At 38.9% G+C, this 16,430-nt stretch overlaps 1 protein-coding gene across 3 annotated transcripts in view; it reads right to left on the bottom strand.

The window, feature by feature from the left end:
• FBXO11 (F-box protein 11) overlaps positions 1-15,383 on the bottom strand; it is a 100,932-nt gene extending 85,549 nt beyond the window's left edge. For 2 of the 3 annotated variants that reach the window (XM_036334645.1, XM_036334647.1), the window contains exon 1: positions 14,389-15,383. In XM_036334645.1, coding sequence (XP_036190538.1) covers positions 14,389-14,614 — 226 coding nt within the window. In that variant the 5' untranslated portion in view covers positions 14,615-15,383. The remainder of the gene's footprint in view (positions 1-14,388) is intronic. The other variant, XM_036334646.1, reaches the window with a different exon arrangement.
• Between the last annotated feature and the right edge of the window lie 1,047 nt (positions 15,384-16,430).

Here is a 16,430-nt window from a genome sequence, read left to right as displayed (position 1 = left end):
AAAATTTTCTTGGGAAACATATAATTTACTACTCCTGCCTTCCAAAAGCAGGTAATTGTAGTGCAATTGGCACTCATTTTCATGCAACAAATATATCCTAAAAATTATGTATTTAAAAAAACTTGTACATGGGAGATAATGATACTGAATACATGGATTCTAACCCTACAGTTGCCATTTACTAGCTCTTGTTACTTAAATTCTCTAAACTTGTTTCCTCATATGTGAAATGGGTATATTATCTACATATAGGAGCTTCTGTAAGAATAAAATGAGCATTTAGTGTCTACTAGAACAGAGTAATCAATAAATTTGGCTGTAAATATTACAACTACTAAGGAGTAATTATAATTATTACAGAAATTCCTTGTGTTGCTTTCCCATGGATATCTAGATAGCTTAATTGGTACTTGATTGCTTACAAAAATATTTTCTTCTTATTATGCTTAATATATAAATTATACATCATTTCTATTGTATATTACAAGTCCATACACCTATAGTAGATAGCTATTAATAAGAAAAAACATATTCTGGTGAGTTTTCAGAAACTTAATTGCCAAACAGTATTATAAACAAAACATTTGGAATATAGAACTTACTATATAAACTATCAAATATTTGCTGATAATCCTTCACACATTAAGCAACAACTGCAAATAATAGCAAGCACCTGAGGTTGGGATGTAGGTAGCTATCAAGAAGGCATGGGGGCATAAAAGGAAGTGACCAAATACTGAGGTCAAGCAACAATTACATGCAAAATTTTACATCAGAGTAAAAAAAAAATGCACACACATATATGTGATAGCAATATGTATGGTTCATTCAAGAACAATATGTAGATTAGTCTGTCAAAAGAAAAATCATGTAAAAGAAAAACAGGAAGCCAAAGTATAGAAGACTTTGAATTGGGGCTAAAGAATTTAGATTGTTCCACAATTGGTAGAGTAAAGCCCTGAAGACAGAAGAGTGCCTAAATTCAATTTTAATTTCCTTTTTGGAAAAGAAACACCAACATAAAGTGAACTGAGAAATGAACAGAGCATGATGACAGAGTAAAAATTCTGTTCTGGTAACTCTTCCAATGCCCTTTGTCTGTCCCATTTCCTCCTACTAAGAATACACACCCCCAATCCCCTTTGCCATCTGTGACATACTCATTCTTCAAGATCTAGTTTAAGTTATTCATTTTCTCTGGGAAGTCTTTCGAAACTATCTCAGCCCTTAGATTAGTTTCCCCTCTACTTTTTTCTTTTTTAATTTTATTTTACTGATTTCAGACAGGAAGGGAGAGGGATAGACAGAAACATCAATGATGAGAGACAATCATTGATCGGCTGTCTCTTGCATGCCCCAACTGGGGATGGAGCCCGCATCCTGGGCATGTGCCCTTGACTGGAACTGAACCTGGGACCCTTCAGCCCACAGGCTGACACTCTATCCACCGAGCCAAACCAGCTAGGGCGAAAGGTACTTCTTTAAAAAGAGTAAATTTTAGCTCAATAATTAAATATTTTGTCTCTAAATTGTTCTTCATGAAAACTCATGCATTATGTGAATCATTCATATGTTTGATGAGGTGCAATTTTTTTTCTTCCAGTCTGTCATTTGCCTTAACTTTATTAGCACCTAATAAGTCAATTTCTTGATCATTATTTAATGATTTTTAACTTACTTTTTACCTTATTTAGGAAAAAGTATGTTCATCTAATTCTTTTATTTTTAAAAACTGTTGAGTTGTTACTTGGAGAACATTATGCTAAGTAAAGTAAGCCAATTACAAATACCACATGATTCTACTTATATCAGTATCTAAAATAGTTAAATTTATAGAGACAGAGTAGAATGGTGGTTGCCAGGGGCTGGGGGAAGTAGAAATGGGGGTTTGATATTCAATGGGCATAAAGATTCAGTTATACAAGATGAATAAGTTCTTGAGACCTGATTTATGATACTTCACCTATAGTTATCAATACTACTAGTATATTATACTCAAAAATTTGTTAAAAGAGAACCTGTTAAATGTTCTTACTACAATAAAAAATTTAAAAAATGTTGAGCTCTTTAATCATTTGCAATATATTTCTTGGTACTGAACAAAGTAGGTAACTGAATGTTTTTGCAAATGAATAATCAATTTGCAATTATCTTTTTTTTTTTTGGTTAATCCTCACTCAAGGATATCTTTTTCCATTGATTTTTAGAGAGAGTGGGAGGGAGGGAGGGAGAGAGGGGGAGAGAAAGCCATAACTTTAAGAGAGACACATCCATTGGTTGCCTCCAGCACTCACCCAGACCAGAACCGAACCCACAACCCTTTTGGTGTACAGAATGACACTCCAACAAACTGAACCACCAGCTACAGCTAGCTTGTCCCTCTTTAGGATAACACATTTTTCTAATAGGCATATTTTCCCATCCATTTTAACATTTTACAAATCTTATTGCTATGATATAGTACCATGTATTTACATGGGCACACACACTTTAGGATGATCCATTTAACTATAGTCCATAGCTCTTGCTGCTATATTTAGTTCTGGCTAAACATCTCTAAGTGACTACTCTTTTTTTTTTCCCCCTGTTATTTCTACAAAGATTAAACCACATTTGCTTTTTTATTTTATTTAAAAAAACAGGCTATTCAAAGTAATTTGATTTTGCTTCTATTTTTAAAAATTATTGCCCATGATCTTAGTTTTACAGGTACTTAACTTCATACTATTTTTAAAATCTATGAAAGTTAATATGATTAGTAACAAATTAGTAATTACATGAACAAATCTGGATACAGACAAGTTGAAGGGAAATAAAAACAACTATTTACTAAATGTCTATTTGCAAATGGGTAGCACTGTTTTTATAAGTTGTAGCTTCCACCTAACACAACTTTAAAAAATTTTCTGCCAACTGTCACAACAAGATGACTGCTTCCAAAAAGAATAGAAACTTTATTTACATCTGGCATATGTTGCTCCTGTCCCCTGTTCAGCTACCAAAAAGTCACTGTTTCAGAAAAATACTGTAAATACTTGTAATCAGCTCTTCATAAAACTGTTATTACTATCTAGAATTATCTAGATTACTTCTATCTGGAATTACTATCAAATCAAAGACTGATTTGCCCTAAACCATACCAGTAGTCCCTATTTTAAAAACAAAATAAAAAAACCACAGTTCACCTCTTTTAATAAAGGTTTTTAATGTATTTTTTAATAGAAAAATGTTTGTTTTCACTTGGTTTAGGTTTATAGTCTTTAAGTAAGATGATCAGAAGACTATTTGAGTGTGAGATAAATTAATTGCAAATCTAATAACTAAATTTAAGCTTCAAAAGCCTATTTTTTAATAATCATTGCTACGTTCTTATTTATTCCCAAAAACATAGATCTGAGTCCATACCATACCAAGATACAAAAGAAATAGCCACCTGTTGTGATCAAGTGAATTTCTCTTTTCTAATTATCCAATTGTTTGCACAATAAATTTCCATCTTTCATCATTCAGTCAGGCATGTAATTAAAATACTATTTGTACTTACTACCATAATCTATAGTCACAAACTTATCCTAGAAAGACAGAATCATTGGCTCAAAGTTCAAATATAAAATTTTGTTTTAATTCTGAGTTCTGATTTTTTGATCACCAATTATCCTATAAATGATAGGATATTATTATCCTAAAGTTACTGTGAATACAAAACTAAGAATTTTCATAAATACCCACTTAAAACACAATAGCATTGAAAAATGGAAAGTTTTAAGCTTTTATTCAAACTTAAAATGACCTATGTGGAGACTATGTCATCAAACCAAGCAATAATATAAGTTCACATCACAATCAGAACTATTAAATTCTTTTAAAAAATACAAACCTCCCTTCTTCCAGATTCCATATAGTACTTGAAAAAAAAAATGTAGAAATAGTAACAAAAAATCACCTTACCTCCACCATCACAAGGCACTACTGCTAACATTTCACCAAAAATTTTTAGACACTTTACAAAATCAAGAGTGCATATTCCATTTCTGTGTGTGTGTGTGTGTGTGTGTGTGTGTGTGATCAATGTATGTCAATGATTGGTATTTGACACTTTCCTAGACCTCTAAAATCACACAACTTTGCAGACCCTGTATAAACTCATTACACCCAGATCTTCCAGCTCAGTTTTTCAGCTTTAAAGATTTTAGCTAAGAGATTCTCAAATCAAATGACTCAGAAATACAGAACAGGTTCCCTGTTAGATACAGCAATAAAGATACTAAAACAGAATTAGAAAAATTCATAAAGGTACCCTGAGAGTTATAATTACTTGGTATGTGGGTTTACAGATGCTATGAAGAACCTTAAAAGTGTTGTTTTATCTCTGCAATTGAGTTTAGATTCTAGCAACATGTGATCTAACGTTAATCTGTCCTCCTACTTTGTTTCTGGATATAAGGGCAAAACAATGAATATAATGAAGAAGGATGATATTACGAAAACAAGATGAATGACCCCAACTCTGCAGGTAGATTCCTTTACTAGGCACATGTTTCTTTCTTAATCACTTATATAAGAATGCTATAACTTAGCTTAATCTTTGGGCTGAAACAAGTTTCTAAGCGTGGCATAAAGGTAATCCAATGAACAATTAAAGGGTGGAACATACCAGATAGCAGGGGGTTTAAACAAACCATCTTAATAGTGTTTCACAGAAAACTCTCTAACAGACTCTGGTCTTACAGTCTAAGGAAAAGGTTACAAACAAAGGAATCAATCTCTCTCTCTCTCTCTCTCTCTCATCAGAAGACAATGAAAACAATATCAACACACTTTTTTGCAATTCATCTTGATCTTAAAAGTTATTTAAATGCAGTCTCTATCTCAAGTATAAGTTCCAAAAGGCAAGAACAAGATCTCACTGATTTATACTAATAACTCAAATGATACAGAGATTTAGAGCAACTCAGTTTCCACCTTATTCAAAATCCCCTAATTTAGAAATGAGATTAATATACCACTCGAGAAGAAAAAAAAAAGCAACTATGAAAAAGCTTTGGCTCCTTATGCTCAAACTTTACAGCAACATTTGCTGAACGTGGCTATGTTTTAAAAAAAGAAGAAAAAACGGTGGCAGTCTCTTCCACACGGATTGTCATAGACAAGAAAGAACTGCTTGCACTAACACTGGACTTAGTGATGGAAGAGCACGCGTGAAATACTGAAATCTTACTCTTTTGGTATCTAAGGCTACCATATCATCAGTTTCAAGCAAGTAGTTCCTTGAGAACAGAGTTCCAGCTGTCATTCTCAGGGGATACAAGCTTATAAGCCACTAGCACTTAAGCACAAGCTTTCACTTGAGGAAGAACTTATGATGCTGCCAGTGGCACTCATACACGTTCTTCCGATACACAGGTAACTGACAGATCTGCTCAAGGACTAGAAAAACAACTTTGAGAGCAAAATGTACTCCAATTTTTTTCTGTGAAAGTTTTATAATTTTAAAATAAACTGAATGTAAGATAATAAAAATAACCAAGGTATGCAGAAAAAGAGAAATAAAATGAAACCACCAACCACACAATAGCAAAGTATTTTCATAGGAGTTAAAAGGATAAGCTTAAATGTAGTAAGAAAGAAGGTTCCAAATTGAAATGAAGGAACAAGAATATTTATGGCAGCAGCAAAAAGAAACAAGTTCTGTATTTATTTATTGAAAGGTCTTCAATAAATTAAATCACTACCAAGTTTCTTTTTGGGTTTTTTTAAAATGAAGGCTCAGAATCACATATTAAAGGCCACAGTGTTTTTAAAAATTCCGTAGTATAATAAGAGATTTCCTCTCTCCTCCAAATAACCCAAACCGTGATCTTTGGGAAAAAATAAAGTATATTAAGCTTCCTGACTAACATTGAACTGTTAAAGGATGCAAATGGACATACCAAAAGACTTTAAAAACACACACTCATTACTATCTGAAATAAAATCACCAACTGTTTCATCAACATAATCATGAGAAGCCATATTTATATCTGTCTTAGAGCTATTTCATCTTCCATTTCTTGTAAAGTAAATGAAAGTTTTGCTTTGGGAAAAGATAAGCAATGGTAGGGAATGTGTGCATATGTGCACCTAAAGATATATATAAAATGGTCATAGTAGCACTATTTCTGACAACCAAATAGGCAAACAACTCTATGTGTAGGATGGATAAATTATAATATCTTCATACAATGTATCATTATACAGCAACAAGAATGAACAAACTATTGCTACAAGCAACAACATGGATGGAACTCACAAATACTAGTGAAAGAAGTCAGACACGTAGGAATACATATTGGGTGATTACATTTACATAAGGTTCAAAACCAGGTAAAACTAATCAAAGCTGTTAGAAAGACAGAGTTGGGGGTAGTGACTGGGAAGGGGGGGCATATGCTTATAGTGTTTTATTTCTTTCCCCCTTTTTTTTGTTAATCCTCACCTGAGGATTTTTTCCCATTGATTTTTTCGAGTATGGAAGGGAGGGGGAGAGACAGAGAGAAACATGGATGTGATAGAGACACATTGATTGGTTGCCTCCCACATCCACTCTCCCCTGCCCCCACCAGGACCTGCAACTGAGGTACATGCCCTTGATTGGAATAGAACCCTTTGCTTGGAAGTCTAATGCTCTAACCACTGAGCAAACTGACTAGGGCATTATTTCTTGATCTAGGTTTTATTGGTTACATTGGTTTTATTGTGAAAAAGTCCTAAAGCTGACTACACCAATTTGTGCACTTGTATACTTTCATTACAACCTTAGTTTAAAAAAGACCAAATTTATTTCCATTATTTAAATAACTATATACTTATATATAATATATATATACACACATATAGAAATAATTATATGTAGACTATTTCTAATTCAAGTGACCACTACTAATTTAAATGACCCATAATACTGGCACTCCTACCTGATCTAATTCTTTCTCTTCTCTCTATCCCAATCCTTACCCAAAATTAGTCTTTTGGGGGAAAAAAAATAGCGAAACTTAAAGAAAAATTTTAGGTTCAGAAGTAGATAAGGAAAAACAATAAATGTGTAAGGTAAGTAATTCTTGCAAGAATTTTCTACTTTCTCCCTCCCTAACATGCTTATTTTGCCTCTGAGGAAGTACTCTCCCAAAAAGTCTTTTTTTTTTTTTTTAAATATATTTTATTGATTTTTCACAGAGAGGAAGGGAGAGAGATAGAGAGAGCCAGAAACATCGACGAGAGAGAAACATCGATCAGCTGCCTCCTGCACATCCCCCACTGGGGATGTGCCCGCAACCCAGGCACATGCCCTTGACCGGAATCGAACCCGGGACCTCTCAGTCCGCAGGCTGACACTCTATCCACTGAGCCAAACCGGTTTCGGCCCCCAAAAAGTCTTTATCCAAATCACTAGTTTCTCTTACCTTTTACTGGTCCTAAAATACCAAAACTTGACTAAGTAATCAGTTTCTGAAAAATGCAAATGCAATTCAAATGACTATGAAGATATCAGTCATTTGTACACAATTGTGAATTACTCCTGTGGCTACTTTCTCCACCCATCGTCATTTCTTTCAAACCAGTCATTTTTCCTCTCTGCCAATCCTGGAAGACTCCTACTTTTCATTTGTTAAATTGTACTAACTTCTAATTTTCCTTAAAGCCTGTTTTTATTTTTTAAACAAGATATGATCAATAGTCTGTGAAGAAACAATTACCAGTGACATTATTATGTACTGTATACCAACCCTGCCCATCTCAAAATATAACAGGTGAATAAAAAATAGTTATGTTCTTCCTCTTCCCCACTCCCTTCCTCTGAAGTGCTGGATTCTCATAAAGTCACATCTTATATGTTATATACTATGTTACAGACCATGTGTGCAAAATCATAAATGTAAAAAGGAATTCTCAGATCTAAACCCAAACAGAGTTGGCAAGCTAGCAAAGGCTAAACTGATTCAAGTCAGTTATCAATACCTAGTACTAAAGAAACCAATACCATAGGTTGAACCCACTTAATAGCCAATTAATTTCATACTAATGAAAAAGTTTCAAGTCAAAGATTTTGACACAACCCAACTCGACCATCTGGAAAATGAGTGTTGTGGTACACTATGGGAAAATAGTGAAATGAAGATTATCACTGTTACTAGAAAAATAATTTTAAAATATGGACTGCTACTCCATTTCTATCACTAAATAATTTTTGAGATTTGAGGAAATAGAAAAGTAGGCTCTCTTCAAAAAATAGATGAATGACACCTCATCTCTCATGAGATGTGGAAATATTCTTTTATGTTTTTTAAGGCTTAGCCACTATTTGATAGAATAGCATTATTTTTCTCTCCTTTTTTAAAAACAGTCACACAATTTTCCATTTGTTTGAAGGGCAGAACATTTGACAATTGTATTTTTAGAAATTGGGAGAGTAAGCAACTAACATACAGAACTTACATTTGCTTTATACAAGCTATCTTATTTTGGGTGTTTTAAAATGAAAAAAACCACACACACAGTACATTCATTTTCAAAGTAAAGTAAATATTTTCAATATTTGCCTTCAACTAAAATAAATTATGTAAAGGAAGTTAGTTGGTTTCATTTCCCTATTTTCTAAGGATTAAGTTTAAATACATATCTTGTATTAACCAAACATATACAAAATCCCAACCTATGCATGTAAAAACACCAAACTATAGTGAGGAAAGAATTAGTCCACAAACCTGTCAAAATTACTGCTGAAGTCTAATTTAACTCACATTTTTTCCTTTCTGAAACAATCCAGTTTATAACTATGAGCTAAAATGACCTAACATCCTTTATTTATAACTTATGAGCAATTCAAAGGAAATCTACCCCTCTTTGTACAGTGAGTACTTAGTGATCTCATCAACAAGCTAGAAAACATGCTGGCCAATCAGTGCAATCTCTTCAGGAGATAAATTTACATGAGAGGTGAAATTATAATCAGAAGGTTAACTCAGAAAATGTGAAACCAGATGATTTAACCATAAGGGCATGAGATCAGTCTCCAATAGGATAGATGGGATAGGATAGGGGACAGATGTGCTTTCCAAAGGCTAGGTTATTTCCTCCCGAAAAGTGATGGAGGCATTATGCCAAATGCATTTTGTTGTCTCCCCTTGTTTATGGAAAAACCAGGTGACATAAATCAGTTTAAAAATTCTTCTCTGCTACATACTGTGCATATTCACTGTTGTGTAATGTCCACCTTATGGAACTGTTAAGGGTTAAATGAGATAGTACCTAAGAAAGTGTCTGGCAAAGACTCTAGGACATAAGCAAAAACAGTCAATGTTCATCACTATTCTGTTTTTTCATTCTTTCTTCGAAGAATATTTCAATTCATTAAATGTAAGATTAGTGATTTACAAGTCACCTAGATTGCATATTGGGGGATGTCAGAAACTCTTAATGACTCATGCACATTTTTATCTCCTGGATTTAGTTTTATATACAGTCCACTCCATTCCTTTACTATTAATATTTAAAAGAACTGCTATTTATTGAGCATCTGCCATGTGCTGGGTACTTTACTATCTCTTATTCTTACAATTTTCCCATAAAGCAAGTGTTATCAGCCCCATTTAAAAGATAACAAAGACTCCAATATATTGCTTGCTCCATGTCAAGCAGCTTGTTAGTAGTGTAGCCAGAATTAGAATCCAGGTCTAGATAGCTTTTTCCATAATACTACCCAAATGTCTCGTCCCTTATATTTTACTTCTTCATAACTTTATTTTTAGAAGGTAACAACCACAATTTGGGGGTATCTTGAGCTAGCAATCTCAGATTAACCAGAGTTCTCTGGAAGGCAAGAATGCAATTCCAAGAGCTGATAAACTAGTGAAATGAGAAGTCTAAATCAGAATAACCCTTCAGAGACCCGTGGGACAAGACAGACACAAAATAAGAGTAACCTTTTAGTAATAAATAGAAACAATGATAACTCAAGTTCAAATAACTCATTATAGATCATTTATAAATTTTCAAAGTTAAAACAAATAGAAAAAAAAACAACACCTAAGAAAATACTCATTAGCCTTGAATTCTGCCAATCTAAGTCCAAGGGTCCTCACTAACAAGTCAGGATCTATTGATGGTTCTTACCTTACCTGGTGTCTCCAAGATTGCTGGCCAGAATTTCCAGTAAAGAGAAAAGCAGTACATGCACAACCCTTAGGACTAATCAGCAGAACTTTGACATCAGCACTGTCATTATCCCATTTGTATTCCTCAAATAATTTATAAGTTTTGAGAAAACAGGCTACACACACACACACACACACACACACACACACACACACACACACACACACACACGGTATCACATCGTTGGGCAGCATCTTTCCTCAAATGGGAAGTAAATATTTTGAAGGTTTAGCTACCAGATGGGAGAATAGTAACATACAGTACTTAATTCCTAAACAGGAAAAATCATGTTCCTTACCCAGAAATCTATCTAGAAAGGTTGCAGAAGTTCCTTATTCTACAAGTAGTAAGAAAATCTGAAGGTAAATGATCGTGGCCAGAACAATCCCACAGACAGTATAATTAGCATGCATAACTAGAACACTAAGGAGTTTCCTGGCTGCTGCATATTATAAATATGTAGCTCCATCCGGAATATTTCATGTAATACTATACTACTGAATTATTTCCAAAAATTCCGTTAAAAAAAAAACAACCTCTTTAATTTCAGAGTCATAGGTGATATTTTTACTCTACAAATACATAAGGGATTGAGAGACTGATTAAGTTTTTACTTTCTACATTCATTTCAGACTAGACAATAACAAAATCCATTTATATAATGTTATTAAGTTTCTTGAACTATAAATGATCACAGTTAAAATATCAGCACTTCAAAACAATCTTATGAATTTTCCAATAACTGGAACAAAAATCACACCCATTTTCAAAAACTTCCATATCAACATTATTTTCAGATGCCAAATTTCATTTTTTATTAAAACATGATAAATGAGAAACTAATAGTATTGATCCCAGGTAGGAGAATATGGTAGCGGAGGGCAGGTATGTGCATTTATTACTTATTCAAAGTAATAAATTTTAACAACTAAAAACTACATAGCACTTCTGCAGACTTGTAAGCTTTCCTTATACCTCTAGAAAATCACTACCAACCAAATAGATAAATTCAGAATAAGTTGTAAACACTAAAATCCTTCTAGCATTTTAAAAGAAAAATATAAAATATTCAACCCCACACTACTTTCAGTTTCATTGACTCTGGAATATATTATCAAAGTCCCTATGTGGAACACAAAGTATTTTCTATTATCTTAAAGTGGTATGTGAAATCCTAAATTCAGGAATTTAAATTAAAAAATTAAAAGAACTAATGATTTGGTTGACTATTACTGTAAGAAATGCTCTCCCATGGAACACTTTGAAAAGTCCTCATAAGCTTTCACTCTATGAGGTTGTTTCTTCTTCAAACATTGGCTTGGCGTGCATGCCATGGTGTGTGTGTGTGTGTGTGTGTGTGTGTGTGTGTGTGTGTGTAAGGATATGTCAAGAAAGTTTTTGGGCCAATTAACCTGTGGGCAAAGAAGCAACTAAAAACCAGTTCTGACAGAATTTTTGCTTGAAAAGCGTACTATACCTTGTAACTATTTTATTACCGTTAAAGAGTCAAAAGCTCATCCTTTATGTAAAATAAATGTGATTTTTATATAGATTGAATTAACTTGTCTTAAAACAGTCTCACTTCTTCAATTCCCTTCCTGAAAAGTTGTCTGATCCAATAATAACTCCATCCAAGGCTCTTAATGCAAGTTACATATCCATTAAGAGCTAGTAAACACACACACACACACACACACACACACGCACACGCACACACCATGTTAGCTGTAGTTCCTTAATTGCCTTGTCAAAATTATGAAACCTAGCACATTCTTAAACAACAAAACCTCCTATCCAAACCAGGAATGGTGATACTTTGCATGCTCCATAAAACTTTTAAAATAAAAAGTATTCTTCTTGGTTAACTTCTGATCATTATGTGAAATGTACATTTTTTAAAAATGTAAACAAAACACTATTTTTCAAAGTTACATTTTTACGTAAAGGTAGCAAAATATTATTTTTAGTCTTTTAATTCATCTTTGTTTTCTTCATTTTGAGGGCATTTATTTGCCCTCTAAAAGATCCACAGCATTTTCCCTGAAGACTAATCAGCAAGTTCTTTTCCCTTCTGTGCCAACATAGAATCTCCAGAACAATTTCTACTAGCTGCAGCAAGGCAACAATTCTACAGTGAATTGGATTTACCATTTGGTTAGATACATACTAAAATTTTGATTCATGAATATCTTAGTCAGCTTATGGACATTAATGAAAAGAAAACTGACACTCTGGCATGTGACTACCAACAACCCAGTCAACTTCAAAAGGAAACAGACTTTAGTAGCTAATAATTGCACGCAAATGAAGTGTCCAAGAGAAAAGTACCTCAGCTAAGTTTGACATTACAAATTATGAAAAGGAGATTCAGAACATTTAAAAACACATAATGAAACTAAATTAAGTTTGGCAGAAAGAATGTGACTCGGTGCTAATATTATTAACAAATTGGTACATCCTGAAAAAGCTTTTCATCTAGCAACAGAGTATTATGCTAGGATTTCAATCCAGTGTCACTGTTTTCTCAAAAAAAATTTGTCAATTCTATTATGGACAGTGCCAATTCTAGAAGGAGACTTGAATATTATTTGAATGGAACACAGGCGAACCCTAATATGCAAATGAGAAAGGAAATGATGAAACTACAAATATTTTTAACTTACAAAAAAATTGGTAAATGTGTTAAAGAATAATTAAAACATATTTATCAATAATGTTGCACAAAACCTCTACCTGGCTTGAAACATCACATTCTTTCAAGCAATATACAGCAAACTGCTTTCTCAAGGACTATCTGTAACAGTGACTAGTGAAAACCCTTTAAACTATTTTTCAGATTATCATCTCCCTTTCATTTTAATTATTCCGATCAAGTACAACAATGAAACAGTTTTTAAGGAAAAAAGGTATAATTTTTAAAAAGCATTTAATCTCAATTCCCTTCATCCAAGGAGGTGTGACAACCAACGCATGTGAAATTAACCTTAATCTGCCAATGAAAACAGGCAAAATGTCTCCTAACAATTCCCCTCCTCCTAAAAACAACAACCGGGCACATAAATATGGTATTGACCTCCACCCCACTGAGAGCAGCTAATTAATAAAGAGAATAGTTACGTTTAGAGACCAAGGTGTAACACCCAGCCTCATAAACCTCCCAAAATAACCACATCGTCCAAGTAGAACTGAACATTATTTTTGCTAAAGCAAGAATCCAACCCCCGGGAGCCTCAGCCCTTAGACAATGGTGGTTACCAGACAGAGCTGCACAGTTGGGTCCAAATGACACATTTCACTAGGCCTTGGACACAACACACACAACAGACACACACACACACACACGCACACACACACACGGCCAGCTCTATGGAAGGGGCGTCCAAGCCCCACTAGGAGGTGGAGGGTAGTACGGCGGCGGCGTGGGGTTCACTGGGGGAGAGCCGGCTAGAGGGGTGTCGACAGAACGTTAAGGGTAACTGCACTGCACGCGAGGGAGGGGGCTGGAAATGGCCGATGGATTCTGTATTTATTTATTGAAAGGTCTTCATTTAACGGGTCCTGCCAGGGGTTCTGTAACTAAAGCCAAACTGCGCAGCAAACATTATGGGGCTGGGAGAGGAGTCGCTGCTCCCCCTACCCCGTGACTAGGGCGGGGGGGCGGGGGAAACAAGTTCCCGGGCCCACACCACGGACCACTCCGATTCCCCCTCTCCCCTCCTCCACAGGAAGGGGGGGGCTGGCGGAGAAAAGGGGGAAAACAAGTTCCCCAGCCAGCCCCGCCGCCCGAGCACTCCCGGCGCCTTCCCCCACCGCCCCTCGGGAAGGGGGAGACTGAAGCGGGCACGGCGGCAGGAAGGGGGCGAATCGCCACCTTCGCCACCCCCGCCCTCCACAGGCTCCGGGGGTCCGTGAGGCAGCCTGGAAGCCACAGGGGAGGGTGGGGGTAGAGGGTGCCGAGCCCCGAAACCAAACAAAGCGCGGCCTGAGGGAGAGCCCGGGCGAGCGGGGAAGCCGCGGCTTTTCCTGCCGGCCGGGCCCGGGGCGGCTGACACTGCGGCACCGGGGACCCCCCTCCGGTCGGCCTCCGTCTCCCACCCCGAGCGTCCCGGCCCACCCCGCTCGCCCGGCCTCCCTCCCCGCGGGTCCCCAACGGCCGGGCGCCCGAGCCGCGGGCGGCGGGGAGGAGCGCGGCCTTACCCCTCTCGCCGGCGTTGTTCCGCTCCTGGGGCAGCGGCGGAGGCGGCGGCGGCGGCGGCGGAGGCTGCTGTTGCTGCGGCGGCGGCGGAGGCTGCTGCTGCGGCGGCGGCTGCTGCTGGGGCGGCTGCGGCGGCGGCTGCTGCGGGGGCTGCTGCTGCTGTTGCTGCACCGGGCGCGGCCGCGACACTCGCCTGGGTCTCCGGTTGGCGGCTCGGACGGAGTTCATTTGCCGGGCTGAGGTGGCGGCGTTGGCGGAGGGACACACACACGCACACGCACAGCGAGCTCCCGGGCCGGAGAAAGGGGTGGGGAGGAGGGGAGGAAGGAAAGGGAGCGAGGGGCAGGGGAGGCGGTGAGGGCGGAGGGGCCGAGCGAGCCCCCGAAGACAGAGAAAGGCCCGCGGAGACGAAGACCGAGCGAGGCCGGGCGGGCGGGCCTGACGCACGGGGAAGGCCGAGGCCGCCGGGCGGGGCGGCCGCGAGGGACGGAGACCGAGAGACGGGCAGAGCGAGAGAAAGAAAGAAAGGGCGTCCGCCCGCCTGGGGCTCCGAGGCGAAGCGCGGCGGCGGCGGCGGAGGAGACAGACCCCGGGCCCGCCGACTCCAGAGCGGCGTCTCGGGCGGCGGGGGCAGTGGGCGGGCGGGCGAGGAAGGGAGAAGGAGAGGGAGAGGAGGGAGGGAGGGAGCAGGGGGCGCCCGGCTTTTTTTCTCTCTTCCTCCCCCCACACCCCCTGAAAGAGATTTCGGAGAGGAATTTTTCTCTCTCTTTCTTCGGCCTCTTCTCTCTCCTCCCCCTTCTCTCCTCAGCGAAGGGGAAATGAGTATGAAAGGAGGAGATAGGGGGAAAAAGAGGCGTCGTCGTTCCTCCTCCTTAAAGGAACCTTCCTCCTCCTCCTCCTCAGCCCCGTCGCCGCGGCTTCTGCTGCTGCTCCGTGGCAGGAGGAGCCATTGACACCGCCGGAGCCTCCACTCGCCCAGTCGGTCCCTCCCCGTCGCGGGGCTGGCCAGGACCGCGGGGGAGGGCCACGGGCCGGCGGGGGGAGGGGCGGAGGGGCGGGGAGGAGAGGGGCGGGGATTCCGGCCAAGGAGCCAATGGGACGCGCCCACACAGCCTCTGGGCCAATGGGGCCGCCGCCCTTATCGCGAAGTCCCTTCCTTCAACGCCCGGCTTCCTCTCTCGGGTTTCCTCCCTCCCCTGCCCAGGAGGGGGAAGGAGGAAAGAGGGAGTGTGGCGGGCGAGTGATAATGGGGAGGTATGGGGCATATAATAGAGCAGGGGGTGGGCGAAGGGAGCGCTAGTGCGTAGCGACGATTCGAGGAGGGGAGGTTCTCGGAGGAAAGGGCGGGGGCTGCTGATGTAATGGGGAGAAGTGATTAATCCTTGGGTTCGGCGTTTCAGCTTTTCCCCCAGCTCCCCACCTTCACCCGATTTTTTAAGCGGAAAAAAAAAGTGGAGCGAAGGAGCCGATCTTTGGTAACTTGGGTTTTCTGTGGTAGGTAGGTTCAGAGTCTGAGCTGTAGGGAGCGCTAGAGACTCTGTGCCCTTTAGCCCAGCCGAGGAGAGTTACAAACCTTGGAGATCCAGTTTGCGCATGGTAACCGAAGTTTTGCAGATGGTTCCTAATCATCGTCTTAAGAGGAGTCCTGTGTGTCTAGAAAAGGTTTTGGTTAACAGGCAGTAGTAGACCTTTGGTCAATTTACTTTTTGGAGACGTGGTCTACACAATGGTCGGGGAAATATGTGAGAAAAGGTGTTTAGGTTATGTGTTGGATGTGATTTAAAAAATGTTTTGAGCCCACAAACTCAAAGGAAAAGAAAAAAAAAACACCCCGAGGAATTATGGTCCCCTCAGTATGATGTTTTTCCCCAAGAAAAACGCCTTTTTATTCCCTAGTTGTTGTTGTGATGACTGAAAAAGTATCCTTTCTCAATTATCTGTTCTCTCTTTTGTTTATCGTTTTATGGATGTGGTAACACGGGCAGTTTACCTGACTCTGGTTTTCAGATCTTTGGGTGGTTTCTCTCTCATTTGAATTTGATCA

Source organism: Myotis myotis, unplaced genomic scaffold (genome assembly GCF_014108235.1).
Source record: "Myotis myotis isolate mMyoMyo1 unplaced genomic scaffold, mMyoMyo1.p scaffold_m19_p_14, whole genome shotgun sequence".
NCBI classification, from domain to species: Eukaryota; Metazoa; Chordata; class Mammalia; order Chiroptera; family Vespertilionidae; genus Myotis; species Myotis myotis.
This window is presented reverse-complemented; position numbering and strand designations above follow the sequence as displayed.